The sequence below is a fragment of the Hippocampus zosterae genome, chromosome 1 (assembly GCF_025434085.1).
Source record: "Hippocampus zosterae strain Florida chromosome 1, ASM2543408v3, whole genome shotgun sequence".
Lineage (NCBI taxonomy): Eukaryota > Metazoa > Chordata > Actinopteri > Syngnathiformes > Syngnathidae > Hippocampus > Hippocampus zosterae.
The window spans coordinates 35,874,165-35,892,073 of NC_067451.1; the positions used below are offsets into that span (position 1 = coordinate 35,874,165).

The window sequence follows — 17,909 nt, forward strand, 5'->3', positions numbered from 1 at the left end:
GGAACTTGAAGGTCTCGATGGTCGACACAGGGCAGTTGGATAGTGTGAGGGGCAACTGTGGAGAAGAAGGTTTCCTGAAGTCCACGATCATCTCTACAGTATTTTATTTTGGGATAGTACTGATAACTGCAGTAACATATGTTGTATAAATTGTTTCAAAGGTAGCAAGGGTCAAAATTCAAATGTACATATCATTTAGATTTAGGACTAACTTTTTTTAACTCATCAAATTTTATGCAGACTCCCCCCAAAAGTGCACTTCCATTCAGATAAAACACGATTTGTCATGCTATGTACTTATGGTATTGAATTCATTATCGGATGGTCTAAAAACTTGACTCAAACAAATGTCTTAAAATATTCGAGAAAAATCACAATGAAAAAACAAGTAAGAGCAGAAAGAAGAAAACAAAGCACATATTGAATATATTCTGTGAAATTTGATTGCAAATTGAAACTTGAGGATATTTTTCAGTTTTGTCCATTAAGTGAATTTTGACGTGCGGGTTGCTTCTCAGGAACGACACCCTGCAGAATAACTTCTTGGGACCGGTGTGCAAATGTGGACCACTTGGGTAACTACTTGAAAACGGGTGTGATTACAAATGGGGTAGAAAAGAAAGTGTACAAAAAATACAAAATAAAATAACATCCCTGGCACGTGCTGTGTAGGTTGCACACAAACAACTCAGTAATGAAAAAGAAACACGATGCAGTATAATATTATGAATAAAACATTTTAAAACAACTGCAACGGCAATTAGTTTCAGCTGGCAAAATGTGTGTTTGAGGGAAACCACAAATAATTATCACAATCACTTAACATAAAAAAAACAACATAATTTTGAAGCTGAACAATTGCATTTCTCTCGACAGGCTGAGAGTTGCAAGTGGACGGTATGGAAGAACTGTATTGTGTACTGGACAAAACGCGCGCACGCAAACGCGCGCACGCAAACACGCGCGCAAACACGCGCACGCACGCACACACACACACACACACACACACACACACACACGAACACACACAGTCTGAGGCTGTAAGCATGTGTGTGAGAGCGCTGGGTTTTCCTCGTTAGTGAATTTGCACACACACACACACACACACACACACACACACACACACACACACACACACACACACACACACACACACACACACACACACACACACACACACACACACACACACACACACACACACACACACACACACACACACACACACACACACACACACACACACACACACACACACACACAGAGTGCAAGTGCTAAGGGCCTCTTGGGTTGCCATAGCTACACAAGGTGGGGATACTTCAGGCAGAATCTGTTGAATGCATCATAGATGGCTTGTCTAAAAAAAAAAAAAAAATCATCCATTAGTGTATGCTACAAACAAGGTGTGACTGCGACATGAAAAAGAATGCAAAGCAGCAGCAACATGCAATGTACCTGATCGTCGTAGGATTGCAAATTTGTGAAAGGGTGGTTACCTGAAGACATTCTGTTTGAACAGATAAGCACTGATATGTCCTCCATTCAGATAACGGACTTCGCATCCAGGCCAGATCTCCTGCAGACTGAGGACCCCTGTCCGAGGGATATAGGCGTCCTCTTTGGCCTGCACCACGATGATAAGACTGGTGTCAACGGGGACTAGGAAAGACACAAATGCAGGTATACTTTTTTCAGTTGAGAAAAGAGATCGAAGTGTTCTCAATCACAATTTGTTGTGTACATTTCTGACAGCTAAAGTAAGAATTAAAGCAAATTCCCGCTCAGATTTCTGTTTATGGACATGATTTCTTCAGCACTAACCAGAGAAGTTTGCCATGTGTGTACACTCGTCCATCACTCCCTTCATGAAGCTTATCGACTCGCCGTGTAACGATGGCCGACAAATTTTGGCTGAATCTGCCTTCTTCTTCACAATCTGTGATTTGGTTGCTTTGAAGCCACTAAATATTTAATTTAAAAAAAGTTTTAGTAATGAGAAATAGTAGGATAGACAATATGAGACCGTACAAGCAAAACGCATGCATTCCAAAAGTACAATTTGCAAAAGTATTATTAGTGCAGTAGAGTACAAAATGGCAACATTCACATTAGCTATAAATGATCACCTAGGTAAAGTGTCTGAACTTGTCTTGGTGCTGTCCACTGATAATGATGTGTCCAACGTGTGAGCCACGCCCTTGCCGATCCACAGGTCAGGCCCAATTTCCGCCTTTCCTCCTGCTCTGGAGTAGCAGCCCACTGAGACGCCATCTTCTCTCGGCTGGTCCAGCAGAAGCTCGAAGGAATTCTCTCGACCTGCCGAGTGTTTGACAAACTCCTGAGCCATCTTGAAGGAGTCGGCCTAATGGAGGGACGTCCACCGAATTAGCTCACATCAAAATATTCATCCCTAATTATTTTACTCATTTTTAAAAATGAGTAAAGATGCAAGAGAGATGCAAGAGAGATGCAAGTAAGCTTGTCTCTACATTTTTTGGGGGGGCGGGGCGGATCACTGGTTCCAAATCTGTCCTTGTTATTTCTCCAGCACATTAGGTTTTTATAATAATGCTAATAATACATTTTGTAATGTTTATGAATTAAGGGGTAGGTTCAAGAACTGGTGGATTTCCCCCCCCCCTAAAATCTCATAGCTGTAAATTAAAATTAATGGCAAAACCCATATTGCGCAAACTATTTCGAGGACAAACTTAAAAACCAAAAATGAAAAGATCTCAAAAACTTGACATGCTACAACAAAAGCAAAGACTTTCTGAAATCAGCATCAAAGATCCATTTAGAGAAACAGAAAGCCATCTCTGATTCAATTTTGCCATTGACCTATGTAGTTATTGGATGATAATCCGTATTTTGTATCTTGTTGTCTAGGAGGGAGGAAATTTCATCTGTGCTGTATGTCATACAGCACATTTGACAATAAAGTTGTACTTGATACAAGGGGCACCTACAAGCATTCAATTTTCCCAAAAGCCGACAGCAGGCCCTAAAATCCGATGGCCCAATATAAACAGACTGTAACTCCCTTGATATTACCCAATGAGTGGTTTCCACGTAAGTATTCCTATGCCATCTTGTGGTTATTATTAGCAGGAACCAATTGTAACCTAAAAGGTTCTGCCCGACACTAATTTACATGTGCATTCGCCAACACACACTGAAACAGGTGACTACTTTATGAGCTGTGCGCAGCCAATAGGAAACAAAGAAAATACCAAAAGCATTGTTAACTACTGACTAAACATAGGAAGGAGACAAGCAAGACTTCTTAGGATATTTAGGCCGTTATGAATGTGAGCCCACTAGGGTTGTGTGTCTTTTTGTTGAATCAATTTTCTTCATAACCTTTGTCTTTCATGTATTGTTTTGCAATGCCATTTGTATTTATATGTTTCATGTCCGTGTTTGTGACCAGTTCTGCATGGCTTCGCTCTGCATAAATAAAGTTTTATTGTTACATTGTATTCCTTTTGGCGTAGCTCCATCTAGTGGCTGCATAACTGCAGTCGTGATTGTAGCTTCTATTCTATGCGCCTTATAATGCAGTGCGCCCTACATCTGAACACGGTTTTGAACTAGGCCATTGATTGAAGGTGCGCCTTATAATCCAAAGCGCTTTATCGTGCAGAAATTACGGTACAAGCAAGTCAAAACAAAGACTGTCAACAAACCCCACAATACTCCAACAGCTTCATGATCTCTTCTTCATACACCGAATTAATGGCATATTGCTTCTCCAGTTCTGACCAATTCACTGCTTTACTGAGCACCCCCTATGCAAGCATCAAACACACAAAAAGGGAAAAAGAGCAATTCATGGGTCAAAGAGTCCTTCCAATGGATTTGCATAGAAACTAAAAACTGTAATAGCATGTGAACCAGCCTTTTAAGAGTTATTTTCTCATATTCATGGACCAATACTCTCAGCAGGGGAATGAGTGCATCTAGTCGATATTGCAGGAAAAATCAATCAGACAGACAGGTTGTTAGACATTGAAACTGATGACGGGATTATGATTCATTCAATCAGAATTTTCGGAGTCAGTCAGGAATTTGCTCATGTAATTCAATTCATTCAAACTTATGACACACTATATGACTAGTGTTGACTTCTTGAGCTGAGCTCGTCAAATTGTGTCGATTACCGTGGTGAAGACACTCGAGGCAGTGGACCATGACAGGCAAGGAATCAGCGGGATAGGCTTCGGCCAATTCGTCACTGCTAAGGAGGACATCTTGAGAGAAACAAACGTAGCAAAGTCAATACTCAGTGTTTGTGTGTGTAGAGTACAAGGTCATTTTGCGCGTGCCATTGAAGTGTTCATGATTCTGGTGACTGAATGTGGGATGGTGTCGTCACGTACATATCCTCCCATGGAGATACCGGTCATTCCAACAGGCGAGTAGCCCTCACTCTCCAGCCAATGGAGAAGCACGGAGGACTCCAAGATAAGAGCTCCACCCATCACAAACAGGTCTGACACATTCTTGAGACAGGACCGCCTAAAAGAGAAAAACAGATTATCGCTTGGGTCCGTAATTGCAGAAATAGCTGGGACTTGGACTTTCACAGGGGTTAGTCAAGTCAATAATCATCTTCCCAATAATATGTTCTATGTGCTTTCACTCACCGAAACGTTGGATTCTGATCCATATTGCATTCGCGGAATATTAATTAAACATCAAAATCCACCCTTTTTTAGCCGTCTCATGGAGCGGCCATTTTGCCACTTGCTATTGTCTGCAAATGACATCACAGTAGCTCAGGGCTCAGGCAACAACCAATCGCAGCTCAACTTGCAAACGTCCCCTGACAAACGTTGCAAACTGAGACGAAACAAACAAACCAAAAAAACGGGTGCATTTTGTTGCTTGATTCCTATTCCACAGAATACCATGTTTAGACTAGTGGGGCCACATGGAACATATGGTCAAGATTTTGGGGGAGTTAAAAGACTCCAATACAGCCACAGCCAAATAAAAGAATGCATTTTCAGCTAAAAGTAATTTCAATCATCCTGATACTGCAGTGCTAATCAATGAAATGGAGTGTGCATGTTCTTCCTGTGCTTCTATGGGCTCGCCATGCATTTTTTAGCTTCCTAGCACAGTCCAAAAACATGTAAGTTATGGGTCCATTGAATATTAAACTGTCCGTACTGTAGCTATTGAATGTGTGTGGGTAGTTGTCTGTTTTAGCGAGTGAAGAGGCTTAAACTTACAACTGGTCTTTTGGTTTACGATAGCCATGTGAAACGGAGAGTCAAGGGCTCACATTTTTTGGAGGCGGAAAGACAAAGGGACAAAAACAGGACGAGCAGGAAGAATTCAGATGGAGGGCAACCCACTCAATACAGCCAAAATCTTTAAAAACTAAATAAATAAATGATACACTGCATACAAATAGGGCAGCTCTTGTAAAAATACTTGGGAGTTCAGCAGAGGGGTCAGGCAAATGTATCAGGAAAATAACGTCTCGATAGTAACAAATACTTGCGAGCTGCAACCACACTAGACATGTTACGTAAAACATTGGCAGGGTGCAAAAACAACAGAAGGATATAATAAGGGTTCTCCAAAAGCAGAGAAGCCATTCCCGCTTCTTTGACCATCGGCCTGGCCATCAGGGTCCTTCGGCGCCAGAAAAACTACAATAAGAACATCAGAGTAAAATCACTGAAAGGGTATGGAACTCAAAGTGGACTCAAAGTTTAAAAAAAAACAAAACACACACACACAAAAAACCCACAACAAATAAATCTTACATGATCTCCAGTGCCAGCCAAATGAATACATACTGGCCTGTTGCTCTGCCATCTTTTCGGAACTATAAACTGGAACCTGAAAATATGTGCAAGTAAAGTGTCAGTGTTCATCACCCTGGATTTGAGAACATTGCAAACATGTTAACTTTATCCCCATGACCAACTTGCTGCTCATTTTACATACTGTACAATATGTCAAACACAATTAAAAAAAAAAAAAAAACGACACGAAAAATGAAGCCTGCTTGTACTTTGATCAAAGACATGTACAGTATATCCAAACAGCTATATATGTATTCTCTTTCGGAGAGTTTGCGATCACACTGTCAATATTGTTTTCTATTCAAGCATCCATATTGACTGTTTTTCATTGAGTTGCAGAACCCCTGTCTTATTTCACCCAATCCGAAGAGTGTCATTCACATAACTGATTTACTACACATTATTTTATTGATTGAGGCTGTTTTATTGAATCAAGGTCAAGTGAGCACCGTTAATTATTTACAATGATGACTTAGCCAAGAGGCAACATAAGAGTTGCTAAGCTATATTATGGAGTCAGGTATTTGCTTTTGTCGTTCTTTTTGGAGAGTAAAAAGAAAAAAGAAAAGAGAAAAACGTAACAGAAAGTAAAACATATACCGTGGTACCTCTACTTTAATTGTTCTGGAAGAAATTTCTTAACTAGAAAGTTTTGTAAGGAGAGACGCGTTTTTCATGTACCGGTAAATGCCCAAATTGGTTCCCGACCCCAGCAAAAAATCTGACATGTATCCTAAAGCATAAAAATGCATTAAAATATGTAATAAATTGATGGAGGAAGACAAACTTAATATTATCATGTTTTAAAGTTTCATTTCAGTATCTGCTTGACCTCGAATGGTATGTTCTCACAACTTGTACACAATGGAGCACACAGAAAAAAGGGGAACTTGAGCTGAATAAAGCCAAGTCCTCATGAACTGATAATGTCGGCAGGAAGGTTCAACTTCGGGAGGGCAACATGATAAACATGTCTTCGGTTTGTTGCAGTGTCTCAATTCATGTGAAATCTATCCATTGAAGGTATTCATTGTACCGCGAGATGTTTTGGCCTCCGAGGGGCGTATCGGTGGGCTGTGTTGAGAGGTGTGACATATGAAGAAGGGAGTGTTTTTCTGATATATCACTTGTAATTTGCATACACAATCAATAAAAAGGCCGGCAGAGGTTGAAGGGGTCAGGTGTGTCGGAGGTTTTCTCGGACAGAGTTAAAGAAACGACTCGGCACACAGGAAAATTGTCTTCAATATCGGCGGAAGCGGACCTCTGAGAGCGAACGACGGTTGTTGCTACACGATCACAGTCAAAGTCCTGTGAGTTCTACATTTTATTGTAACATATGCAAAATATGATATTTGAGTGGGCACCCCCGGTCGGGCCCTTCAGTAGTGAATGGTTACCTGTTTTTCAACCTCGAACCACCAGTACATTGGCGCCTTGTCTGTCTGATCTACATTGAATCAACATGTTGCAGACTTTGCGGATGGCCAATGTCGCCTGGGCTTGTTGCTCACCCGCTGTTCTCGAATTATTCATTCCCCTTTTGTGACCAAGTTTCGCCTTCTCCCCTGTGGTCGCCCACCTTAATTTGTTTGTTGGTGTGGACTTTAGTGTGATTAATTTGTTAGTGTGGACTTTAACAGCCCGCCGGCCAAATGGCCGGCGCCTTTGTGTTAAGGGTGTGGAAAATAATCGATATTAATCGATACATCGATGCGCACATGCGCGATCCGAGTGCATCGGTTCATTCACTGGTTACGACGCAATTGACGGGTGAAATCGCGATTCATCACGATGCATTGATGGGTATCGGTAAAATCCGATTCAAGCGCCGTTTTATTCATGTTCAACGTCACATATCTGCCCTTTCCTAGGCGCAATGAATGCACCATCATTGCTTTCCGTTTTGTGTTGAATACGGACGGTAGCCGTGCGTCACATACAGTCCAATACACAACTAGCGAAACATTATGGAAGTTAGCGCAAGCAGCAGCAAGGAAACTACTATATTTAATGCAGCCGCAACATTCAAATCTTATGTTTGGAAATACTACGGCTTCGAAAAGAAAGACGGAAAGCTTGATAAAACCTCCGTAATTTGCAAGGAATGTCGCACTAAGAAGCCATACAACGGCAGCACCACAAATATGCAGACCCACTTAAAACGATGGCACCAGATCACCGACAAGTTTCCCTCCCGCTCCCCCGCCCAGTTCCTCGTCGGACACCGGAGAAACTCTTGGTAAACCAGGTCAGGATCAGAAAAAAATTGCCTCTTATTTTGGGAGTCCCCTTGCAACTCACTGTGACCGCGCAATGGCTATAACTAAGGCCACTGCTTATTTCATATGCAAAGACCTCCAGCCTTAGCGTGGTGGACAACGAGGGTTTCAGACAGCTCGTGCACGTTTTGGAACCCAGGTATAAAATACCAGACAGGTCTGTGTTCACTTACATATTCCCGATGTGTACAACAAAGTAAGAAGTGAGATTACTGTGTCGCTGAACAGTGCGCAAAGAGTTGCACTTACAGTGGATGGGTGGACATCTTGCGCTATAGATTCATATATATATATATATATTATTATTATATTTCATATAAGACACTCAGTGAGAATAGTCTGTTTGTGTTTACACTATAGCAACAGCTGTGAGTCTCAGGTGCCAAATTGTTTACATTTTCTTTGCACAAAACCCAATTGTGAAAGGGCTTAAATAAGTTGTTTTACAAGTTCTACTGTTTATAAGGAATAAAGTGGTATCCGTTTTGTAATACCATACTGAATTCCATCTTTTTAAAAGCGTTTTTTCTTTGCTTATTTGCATCATGTTTAATTGCACAATATCGCAACAAATTGCATTGTATCGTATCGGATCGCATTGATTTGAACTTAATGTGTATTGCATCGTATTGCATCGTGACGACGGTGAAACGTATCGCATCGTATCGCCAGAAAATTCCATGTATCGTTTAAGTATCGCATCGCTGGCAGTGCATCGAGATGTGTATCGAATCGTCCTCAGTGCCGAGATTCACATCCCTACTTTGTGTGTAGGCATTTGGGGGTGCTGGATATGCACCCAAACGTTTAGATGTGCCCAGATTAAATGAAACTTTAAACATGATACAATTTAGCTCATAGATTCCTCTAACAAGGTGTCAGTTGGTAAGCGCACACGGAGTGGCTTCGTAGAAAAGACAATCTCTTCCTAAATCTGCTTGTTCAACTGTCCGAGTGAAAAACTCTGACACAAATACATGTTACAATTACCGGTAGGTTATTGCACAATAAGTGAGTGTTGTGCATAACGTAAAAAACAAAGAATAGAGCCCCCTTCCTCAACTGGTGGACCGCGATCCACGACCGGACCGCCGACCTCCTCTGTCCGGGCTCTCGGCAAATTGTATAAAATAATAAATTGTAAAGCGATTTTTACGTTATACATTTTCTATTTTTGGACTATAATCTGCGCATTACCGCGATCGCTTGTTAAAATTATCCGTTGTATTATTTGCGTGCACGAACAGATGTATTGCAGAGGACGCAGCAGCGCGACTCTGTGTGTACAATGTTTGACGAACTGGAGACGGGGGCATGTCGGCGATAACGATGCGCTGATTGGCTCCTCTGAACTTAAGGTGTGCCCATACATCAGCGTCACGCATTCAAAATGGATGATTGTGTCAGGAAACAGACGCATGCGCGACGCCACAGTGTGCTCACAGCTTCAGCACAGGAGAGCCACACACAGACTTTAATAGGGATCTGGGTTAAATTTGCTCCAGAGCAAATGCTTGTGAAGAGTACGTATGGCGAGAATGCGTTGCTTTCGTGCTCTGTCGGACTTCCGTAATGTGTTGATTCATAACGACACAAGACTTGGCTAGTAACATCTTTCCTTATGTAGGAGACTGGACTGTCTCGGAGATGTTTGTTCCTTTGTTGTTTGTTCACAACCCCCCGTCCCCCATAGAATTTATTTTGTGATTTCCTCTCTTGATTTTCTGTTTGGCGCATTAGTGTTTGCTTTTCTGAGTGTCATTGAAGTCATCGTTCATTTACGTTTTCTTGGGCGGTCACTCTCGAGCAGAAGGCGCAGAAACCGAGAAGGAGAAGGACGTGCCGGTCCAGTAGTCGCTTGAGTTGTGTATATACAGTACGTTTTAAAAAGAACCAACACGACAGCTCGTTTGTTTTCTGTCGTTTTGCTCCGCTGCAGAAACTGCCGTGTGAACGCAAGTGGGTCATCCTCGACACTGTGTCGGGGCTGCGCCGCTCAGCGGCTTTGTACGTGTGAACGCTCCACACAATTTGCTGCGGTGCAAAATGTATCGCAACAAAATATATCGATGCAGCGCCGGAGCAAATGTGTGCCGTGTGAACGGCCCCAATTAGACAAGACAAATCGCGGGACGTTTCGATTGTGTGCAGTTTTGCTCCCGTCTACCCGGGGATCTTTGCAGCTGTTTAACAGCAGAACACCGCAACATGTTAAATGAACATCCCAATGGCGTCCTCAAATAATATTTGCATGCCTCAGACATTGCATTCACCTTTAGTGGAAGAACAGCACTGTACATTCCTGTGCTCCCTTGTCAGTATTTAAAATGGTTCATAACTCCTCTTCTGATATATTTGTCAATGATTTCAGAGGGGATGTGAAAAGGGGAATTGTACAAATGCAATAATATTTTTGTTTTCATTTTTAGTATTTATTTTGGTAAAATGAGTATTTTGATTTGCTTTTGTTACATTAAGGGGGAAAAAAAGACAACTACTGTTTAACAAAGTTAAAGTAAAAAATGTCTTATTTCCCTAAAAGGGCTATTTCTATTATTAAGCAGGCACAACTTAACAAAATAAAAGAGTTCCTCTGCCTCAACACAATGCCTCTCATTATTTGCTGTGTACTGGCAAAGTGAATAATTGTTATTTTCATGCACCCCATTATCGGTTGGTTGTGAGGAGTGTTGATTTGTATAAGCTTGGCTTGACCGTACTAAATGGGCATATAGCCCTGCTCCCCATGACCGCCGTGCATGGGACCGGACCTTGGTCTTATAAAAAAAAAAAAAAGTGGACCGACAGCATTTCTAGTTGAGGACCACTGGAATAGAGTAAAGAAGAATGATGGTCATTTAACTTTTAACTGTCATCCTCATCGTTTTTTTCTGGGTGATGCACATTTACGGAAAATTTTCGGTACACCTTCTGGGAGAATGACGAGGACGCTGCATCGACACATTTCTCTCTATCTACACACATAGACACAAACAGTCAAGGTCCCTCTTAGCCAATGGGATGCCAGGATGATGCTCGGTAATATCCAATGACAGAGCAGCTATAGGTATGTCGTGTTCAGGAAACTCGGGGTTGCGAGTAGCAGGCCATACTGTATTGTTTTACCTTTCGTATCTTGACATTTCTTTCATAACAAGAGGCAATATTTTCCTGTTGAGACGTTTCATAACATGAAAATTTCGTATGAAGAGACGTTCGTAAGTAGAGGTACCACTGTACTGTGAATCCTATGTTGAACTGAGGCAAAATTTTTCGCTTAGATAAGCAATAGCCAATGTTTAATGTGAAAAAGGGTCCATGGCTGCTATTTTGTGGCAATTACAAGTCTATTTGAGTTTGCATCAATTATTTTTGTTTTCATACAGATTTTGAGATAGCAATATTCCTTTAGCACAGTCCTTCTCAAATCGTGGGCCGCGCCCCATAGGATTCAGAGAATGGATGGAGTCCATCCATCCATTCTCTGAACCACTTTATCCTCACAAAGGCATGCTGGGGCCTATCAAAGCTGCAAAAAAATGCATGGCAACTGCTGTAATGTGTGTTGACGAGGTATCAGGTTCAATACCTTGCTTTCACAGCCTCTGTTGGCAGGATTCCGGGTACTAAGTGCTCCAGAGGTGAAACAAAGACACCGTCATGGATGTAGCAATCAGCATGCACCTCGGTCTGTGCAAAAAGTCAAAGAACACACTTGTTTATCAAAACAAACAAAGTAAAACTCATACAAAAAAAAAACACAGAAACAAACATCACACATAAAAGAACACTTGAAGGGAGAAAAGCTAGACTACCTTGTTTATATATACCGGATAGTCCTTGGGCACCAGAGACTTACACCTCTCTCTGTCTCCTATAATCTTACGGAACTCAAAAATTCTGCAGAGCACAACCCCACAAGTTCAACATCAGTACAAATCCATCCATCATGTGAGAGAAGTCATACGCAGGGCTCCAGACTGCTCCTAAATTGTGGCATTTTGCCCCAAAAATTGAAGATAGGGAGAGTACATCTACTCCCACACGTGCGGCCAGTAAATTTGTCCATGTCCATTTTTATTGTTGTTATGATTTAATATTTTTTGTTGCAGACAAACTTGTCCTCCACACTTCAGCCCAATTATCAGTAGCATTTGCAAGCCAATTTACAGTGTGCACCGCTATATTTTCTAAACTGGCAACATTTCAGGTTAGGGGCTACTGTGTTCCGAATAAAAGAAGTTTGTCTGGAGCCCTGATACAGTTATCATAATTCACTGTCAAAATCAAAAAGATTTTCACAAACATAAACCGTGTATATTTATTAAGAACATGGCTTTGACATTTTTCATTTAAGTTAGGAAAGCATTGACTGTTTTTACATTTTACATTGGTTGCATTATCTTTACAATAGCATCACAGTTCAGAATGTTAAAATGAGCCATGATACGCTTGGCTGTACAATGTTTTCATGAATATGTTGATCGCTCGTGGTCTAATCTTAAGTCGATCGCCAGTGGTGTAGAGCAGGGGTGTCCAAACTTTTTGCCAAGGGGGCCAGATTTTATGTGGTAAAATGTCGGGGGGGCGACCTTGGCTGACATTCTTTACATTGAACAACAATATTGTTCAACAAATTTTAGTAAGCCAGTCTGTTTCACATTTCCATTTTTATTTTAATTTAAAAAATCTTAAGAATTTCTTTTGGTTCATTTGAAACAGGTATATCACATGCAACTGCTTATTCACTTGACTTTTTCTTAAACAGAAGTCTCCTGAGTGCAAATTGATTGATTTGAAACATAAAATGTATCACCATGACTTTTCAATAGTCACAAAACCTTTGACTCGAACAACAGGGAAATGAACAAGCAATACACATATCCACAACTGCTAGGATCATTTGAAATATGACATATCAGTCAATATAAACACGGAGTGATGTCTTGTTAACTCGTGCGTGATGCCCTCTAGTGTCTAAATGCTATTACTCATTTAGTGAATGCTATTACTCATTTAGCCACTAGAGGGAAGCAGTACTCTATGAAACATCACTCACCAGTCTACGAGACCTCAGTCAATGCAACACGTGTTCCATTTCGCCCAACCTGCGGGCCAGACGGCACTGATTTTATGACAGGGGCCGAGGGTCGGATGAAATTCGACCGCGGGCCGTATTTGGCCCGCGGGCCAACTTTGGACATTCCTGGTGTAGAGGGACCCCTACCCGCCCCCCCCCAAAAAACATCTTTGTGTCTGTGTGATATATTTTTCTGTAAGTACACACTGCACCTTGAGCATCCTATCAGTCACCATTTCACAAAAAGTATTAAAAAAAAATACATTTAAAAAGCATGTCACCTTTAATTTAACCTACGGTGGCCTGTGACCTGCATCACCAGAAGTTGATCACCAGTCTGCAATTACAGCTTGTGATCAGAGCTGTTGTGCTCCCTCTTTTATTGTTATTATTCTCACTCAGAGTTTGTTTCATGTACAATTTACCAAGGGTACTGGCAAAGAATGTCAATCTGGAGGGCCGAGAGAAGCAACGCTTTGCGTACATACGATAGTTTCTGCACTTAACATGCTGCAGAAGTACGTACTGTGCCTCCGCGTCAGATCTCACACAAAGGTAGGCAGTGATTTCCTCTTCACAAACCCACAAACTCTTGTGTCAACTTTATTTTTCTGTTTTGTTCATCATCATTAGGGCCATTATGGTTGTTGTGCATCGTGGCATCCGTGTCTAAGTGCATGTGTGTGCGGGCGTATGCGGTAACGGGTCAATCGGTTGGTTGATCGAAAAGTAGATCTTCGGTCAAAAAAGGTTGGGCACCCCTGCTCTAGCATGTTATTGTTTAAACATGCAAACAAATCAGAAGTTGATCAGTGTCACATAAAAAAGTGGAGGCAGACGTATCAACAATTAGGCCTAATTAAAGCAGTTTTCTCATTATTTAAAAAAAAAAAAAAAAAAAAAAAAAAAATCGACCGATGGTGCGGGATGTGAGAAAACCCACACAGGCCCGGGGAGAGCATGCAAACTCCACACATGAAGGCCGGAGTCTGGAATCGTACCACTGACCTCTGCGCTGTGAGGCAGACGTGCGAACCAGTCGACCACTGCACTGCACTAAACATTTACAGTACAGCCAAAAATGTTAAGGCCACAAAAACCGCCTTTAAGTTGTCACATCTATAAACACCTCGGGAATGCTGGTACAAGCTACAAAGTTGAATGTACAATCATCATAATACTTTGTACACACTTTAAAAAATTCAAACTCCAAGTTAAAAATGTTTTTCGTTTTTGTGACAAACAAAATCTTTTGTGGCAACCCTAGTCGGGACCGACGATTTTACATTTTTAAAAGGCTCAATATTGAATCATTATGTGCATGGTGAGCGGCACGGTGATCAACTGGTTAGCACGCCTGCCTCACAGTACAGTACAGAGGTGCAGGGTTCGATTCCGGCTCTGGCCTCCCTGTGTGGAGTTTACTGTGCCTACCAAGTCATTCATTGGAATAAAACCCAGCACAAAGAAGACTGAGATCTAACTAGGAGGACGAGAATCAAAATTGTCGGTGGAAATTTCAATATGGTTGACCTAATATCACTTCAACGCGTTGGACAAGAAAAAACTAAATAAGAAATAAGACAACGCTAGTTGCCGTGATTCAATCTACGCGGGTTACCATGACTTGGCTGACTGAGAATCTACATACCTCAAGAGAAAACAATATTTTAGCAAGCATATTATTTTTTTTAATTGATATTGAACTATTGATGGGACCTCTCGTGTTTGAAAAAATAGGATGAGATGGTTAAAAATAGTTACGGTATGTGTCTAAATATAAACAATGGTGAACAATGACACGCAACCAAAAAGGCCCTCTCATAATTTCCTTCACTACCTCTTGAGGTCTTCAGGCTTTCCCCAACCCCCAATGAAGAGTTTGCTGAGGAGTAGCCTTCTGTAAAATACGTCCAGTCGACTCACACCCATGGACCAGCACCAGGCATCTGAACAGACAAACCCGTAAAGTTTAAAATAAAGTCATAAAGATCGGCGTTAAAGTGTAACTCACATCAACTCGTAGGCCAGGCGAGCGCAAAGAGGGTCACCATAAAGTCCAGAAATATCGTCAAAAATCACAGCAAGTTATTTCGTAATGAAACATTCCAGACACACAATGTCGGTCGAAATAACTGGTGACCTTCAATCTGAATTCGCACTCAGCGTAACTACCGTAACAATGCAAACATTTGCGCAACAACAATTTGCACTATCTACAAATTAGAGCACAACGGGAACCCGCATATTAACATGCCTAAACGCTTCAAGAAAATTATCACCAAACGTGTATGGAAAATGAAACTGGCGAGATGTTCTGTATGTGCATCTATTCGCAGTCGCAAAACAACAACGCAAGTTCTTGCTCCGAATGCAAGTAAGCGTGTCCATTGACCAGCTAACTTTCGTGCCCGAGTCGCTGTGCTTCCTGGTTGAACGGAGAACGTTCACACATTATCTTCACATCGAATGAAATTTTGTTCGTTGTCCAAAGTTTCATCTTGAGCTGACAGAAGCTTAGCGTTGCTCATTCATTCTAAAAGCTTTTCAGTCGCCCGACATTGCGGTTCAGTGAGTAATTTTCCAAGCAAACATGCAGACATTTCTGCTAAAAAGTTCTATTTGACATTACCCCACTCTCTGTACAAACGTAGCTGTATTTTCTGTGAATTTATTGGAAGCAAGCTATTGAAATATCGGAAGTCAGTAACCCTCCAGAAAGGATGTCATACCATGCACATCCTTTATTAATAGATGGATCTTTGTCTCTGAATACTACGTCAACGTAGCCGCCATACTTGATGTGGCGAAAGGAACATCTTAGTTTCAAAGCATTTTATAAGATAAGATAAGAAACCCTTTATTAGTCTCGCAATGGAGAAATTCCCAATTCACTGCAGCAAAGTTATAAGATAAGATAAGATAAGATAACCTTTATTCGTCCCACAATGGGGAAATTTACAGCCTCCAGCAGCAAGAATGTATGTGGAAAGAAGAAAGGAGAAAGAGAAAAAAAAACAACAAACATCTTTCAATTAAATACAATATGAACACAAATGGATAAAAATTATTATTATTATTGTTATTTTTTATTCATCAGCCTGACAGCAGTCGGTAGGAACGAGCGTCGGTATCTCTCCTTCTTGCAGCGCGGGTGTAACAGTCTCTGGCTGAAGGAGCTACCAAGTGCTGTCAGGGCGGGATGGAGGGGGTGGGAGGGACTGGCCATCATAGCTTTTAGCTTAGTTAGCATCCTTCTGTTGCCCACCTCCTCCAGAGTGTCAAGGGAGCAACCCAGGACAGAACTGGCCTTCCTGACCAGTCGCTCCAGTCTCTTTCTGTCCCGGGCCGAGATGCTGCCTGACCAGCAGACAATGCCATAATGGATGGCCGAGGCCACCACCGAGTTATAGAACGTCTTAAGGAGTGACCCCTGAACCCCAAAAGACCTCAGTTTCCTGAGTAGGAAGAGTCGGCTCTGTCCTTTCCTAATCAGGGTGTCCGTGTTTGTAGACCAGTCCAGTTTGTCGTTGAGAAGAACACCAAGGTACTTGTAGGAGGTCACCCTCTCTATGTCCATACCCTGGATGTTCATCGGTGCTGGTGAGGACTTTTTCCTGCAGAAATCCACAACCAACTCCTTAGTTTTCCTAGGGTTGATCTGGAGGAGATTCTGCTGGCACCAGTCCACAAAGTCCTTTGTCAGTCCCCTGTACTCCCGATCGTCCCATTCTATAATGAGGCCAACAATCGCAGAGTCATCGGAGAACTTCTGAAGGTGGCAGTTTGGAGTGTCGTGTCTGAAGTCAGAGGTGTAGAGGATGAACAGGAATGGAGCCAGAACAGTCCCCTGCGGCGCTCCAGTGCTGCAGAGAAGCCGGTCTGACTCACAGCTCTGCAATCTCACGTACTGCGGCCGATTTGTGAGGTAGTCTATGATCCATGCTGTGAGATGGTGGTCCACTCTGGCGTTCTGCAGTTTGCCTCCCAGCAAATTGGGCTGGATGGTGTTGAAAGGAAGTTATGAAAGGAAGAAGTAGAACAACAAAATATAGGAGCTGCTGGAAAGGCAGCCACTCTCGCGGCGCCATTTTGAAGTCAAAATAACCAAAAAAAACACAACACAACACATAGGACACAGACAGTCGTGCGATCTTCACCAATTTTCTGCATACACTTTGTTGTCTGAAGCAGTTATGGATGAAAGAGGAGAGGATCAAAGTGTCCTTTCACCAGTGGATCAGAGGTGAAAATGTGCACACGTCTGCTACAAGCTAAGTTTTGAAAGCAAACACGAAGCTGTAGCATCCATTGACGAAAAGAGATTAGTTCACTTTTCCTGTCCCACGTAATCCGCTTCAAACTCCAAGTCGCGACTCCCAGCTCCAAATCTGCATCGGCGCTCCGCGCTAACGCTCCTTTCTTCTCATCGTCGGCTCCTCAAGCCTTAGATCCATCCAGCCGCAGACCGTTCAACAGCACCGATCTCTCTGCTGAACAAAGCGGGGCTGTGAAAAATGCTGCCCATTACAGGCGCAAGACACAAGCGCCCTGGGACTGTCCAACAACGACAGTCAAAAACAGTGCTGGTATAGCCTTGATGCCGAGAAGGTGCAACCACCAAGCACAGAGTCTCCCCCTTGATGAATGTCGTGGCCAAAAAATGCTCAAAAACGTCCACATCAGGTCCACACGACGTAACAACAAACACAAAGTGACAAA

The 17,909-nt window shown here is 42.1% G+C and overlaps 1 protein-coding gene across 2 annotated transcripts; it reads right to left on the minus strand.

The window, feature by feature from the left end:
* Positions 1-695: 695 nt before the first annotated feature.
* Positions 696-15,920, minus strand: abhd18 (abhydrolase domain containing 18). 2 transcript variants are annotated; one of them, XM_052059875.1, is made up of 14 exons: positions 15,820-15,920; positions 15,028-15,136; positions 11,923-12,007; positions 11,697-11,797; positions 5,784-5,859; positions 5,580-5,666; positions 5,241-5,266; positions 4,383-4,521; positions 4,164-4,253; positions 3,690-3,791; positions 2,127-2,362; positions 1,822-1,961; positions 1,497-1,659; positions 696-1,357 (listed from the first exon to the last, which is right to left on the minus strand). In XM_052059875.1, exons 2-14 carry the CDS (start codon positions 15,117-15,119, stop codon positions 1,300-1,302), a joined length of 1,395 nt encoding a protein of 464 aa, XP_051915835.1. In that variant the 5' UTR covers positions 15,120-15,136; positions 15,820-15,920; the 3' UTR covers positions 696-1,299. The 2 variants fall into 2 exon arrangements, with proteins under 2 accessions (XP_051915835.1, XP_051915834.1); XM_052059874.1 differs by having other exon boundaries at positions 15,202-15,914.
* Between the last annotated feature and the right edge of the window lie 1,989 nt (positions 15,921-17,909).

Coding starts and splice junctions, on each gene's coding strand:
- abhd18 (XM_052059875.1), bottom strand. CDS start 15,119: ATGGGTGTGAGTCGACTGGACGTATTTTACAGAAGGCTACTCCTCAGC. Junction 12,008..15,027: donor AAGCCTGAAGACCTCAAGAG/GTAGTGAAGGAA, acceptor TGTGCTCTGCAG/AATTTTTGAGTTCCGTAAGA. Junction 5,860..11,696: donor ACAGAGGCTGTGAAAGCAAG/GTATTGAACCTG, acceptor ACATATTTTCAG/GTTCCAGTTTATAGTTCCGA.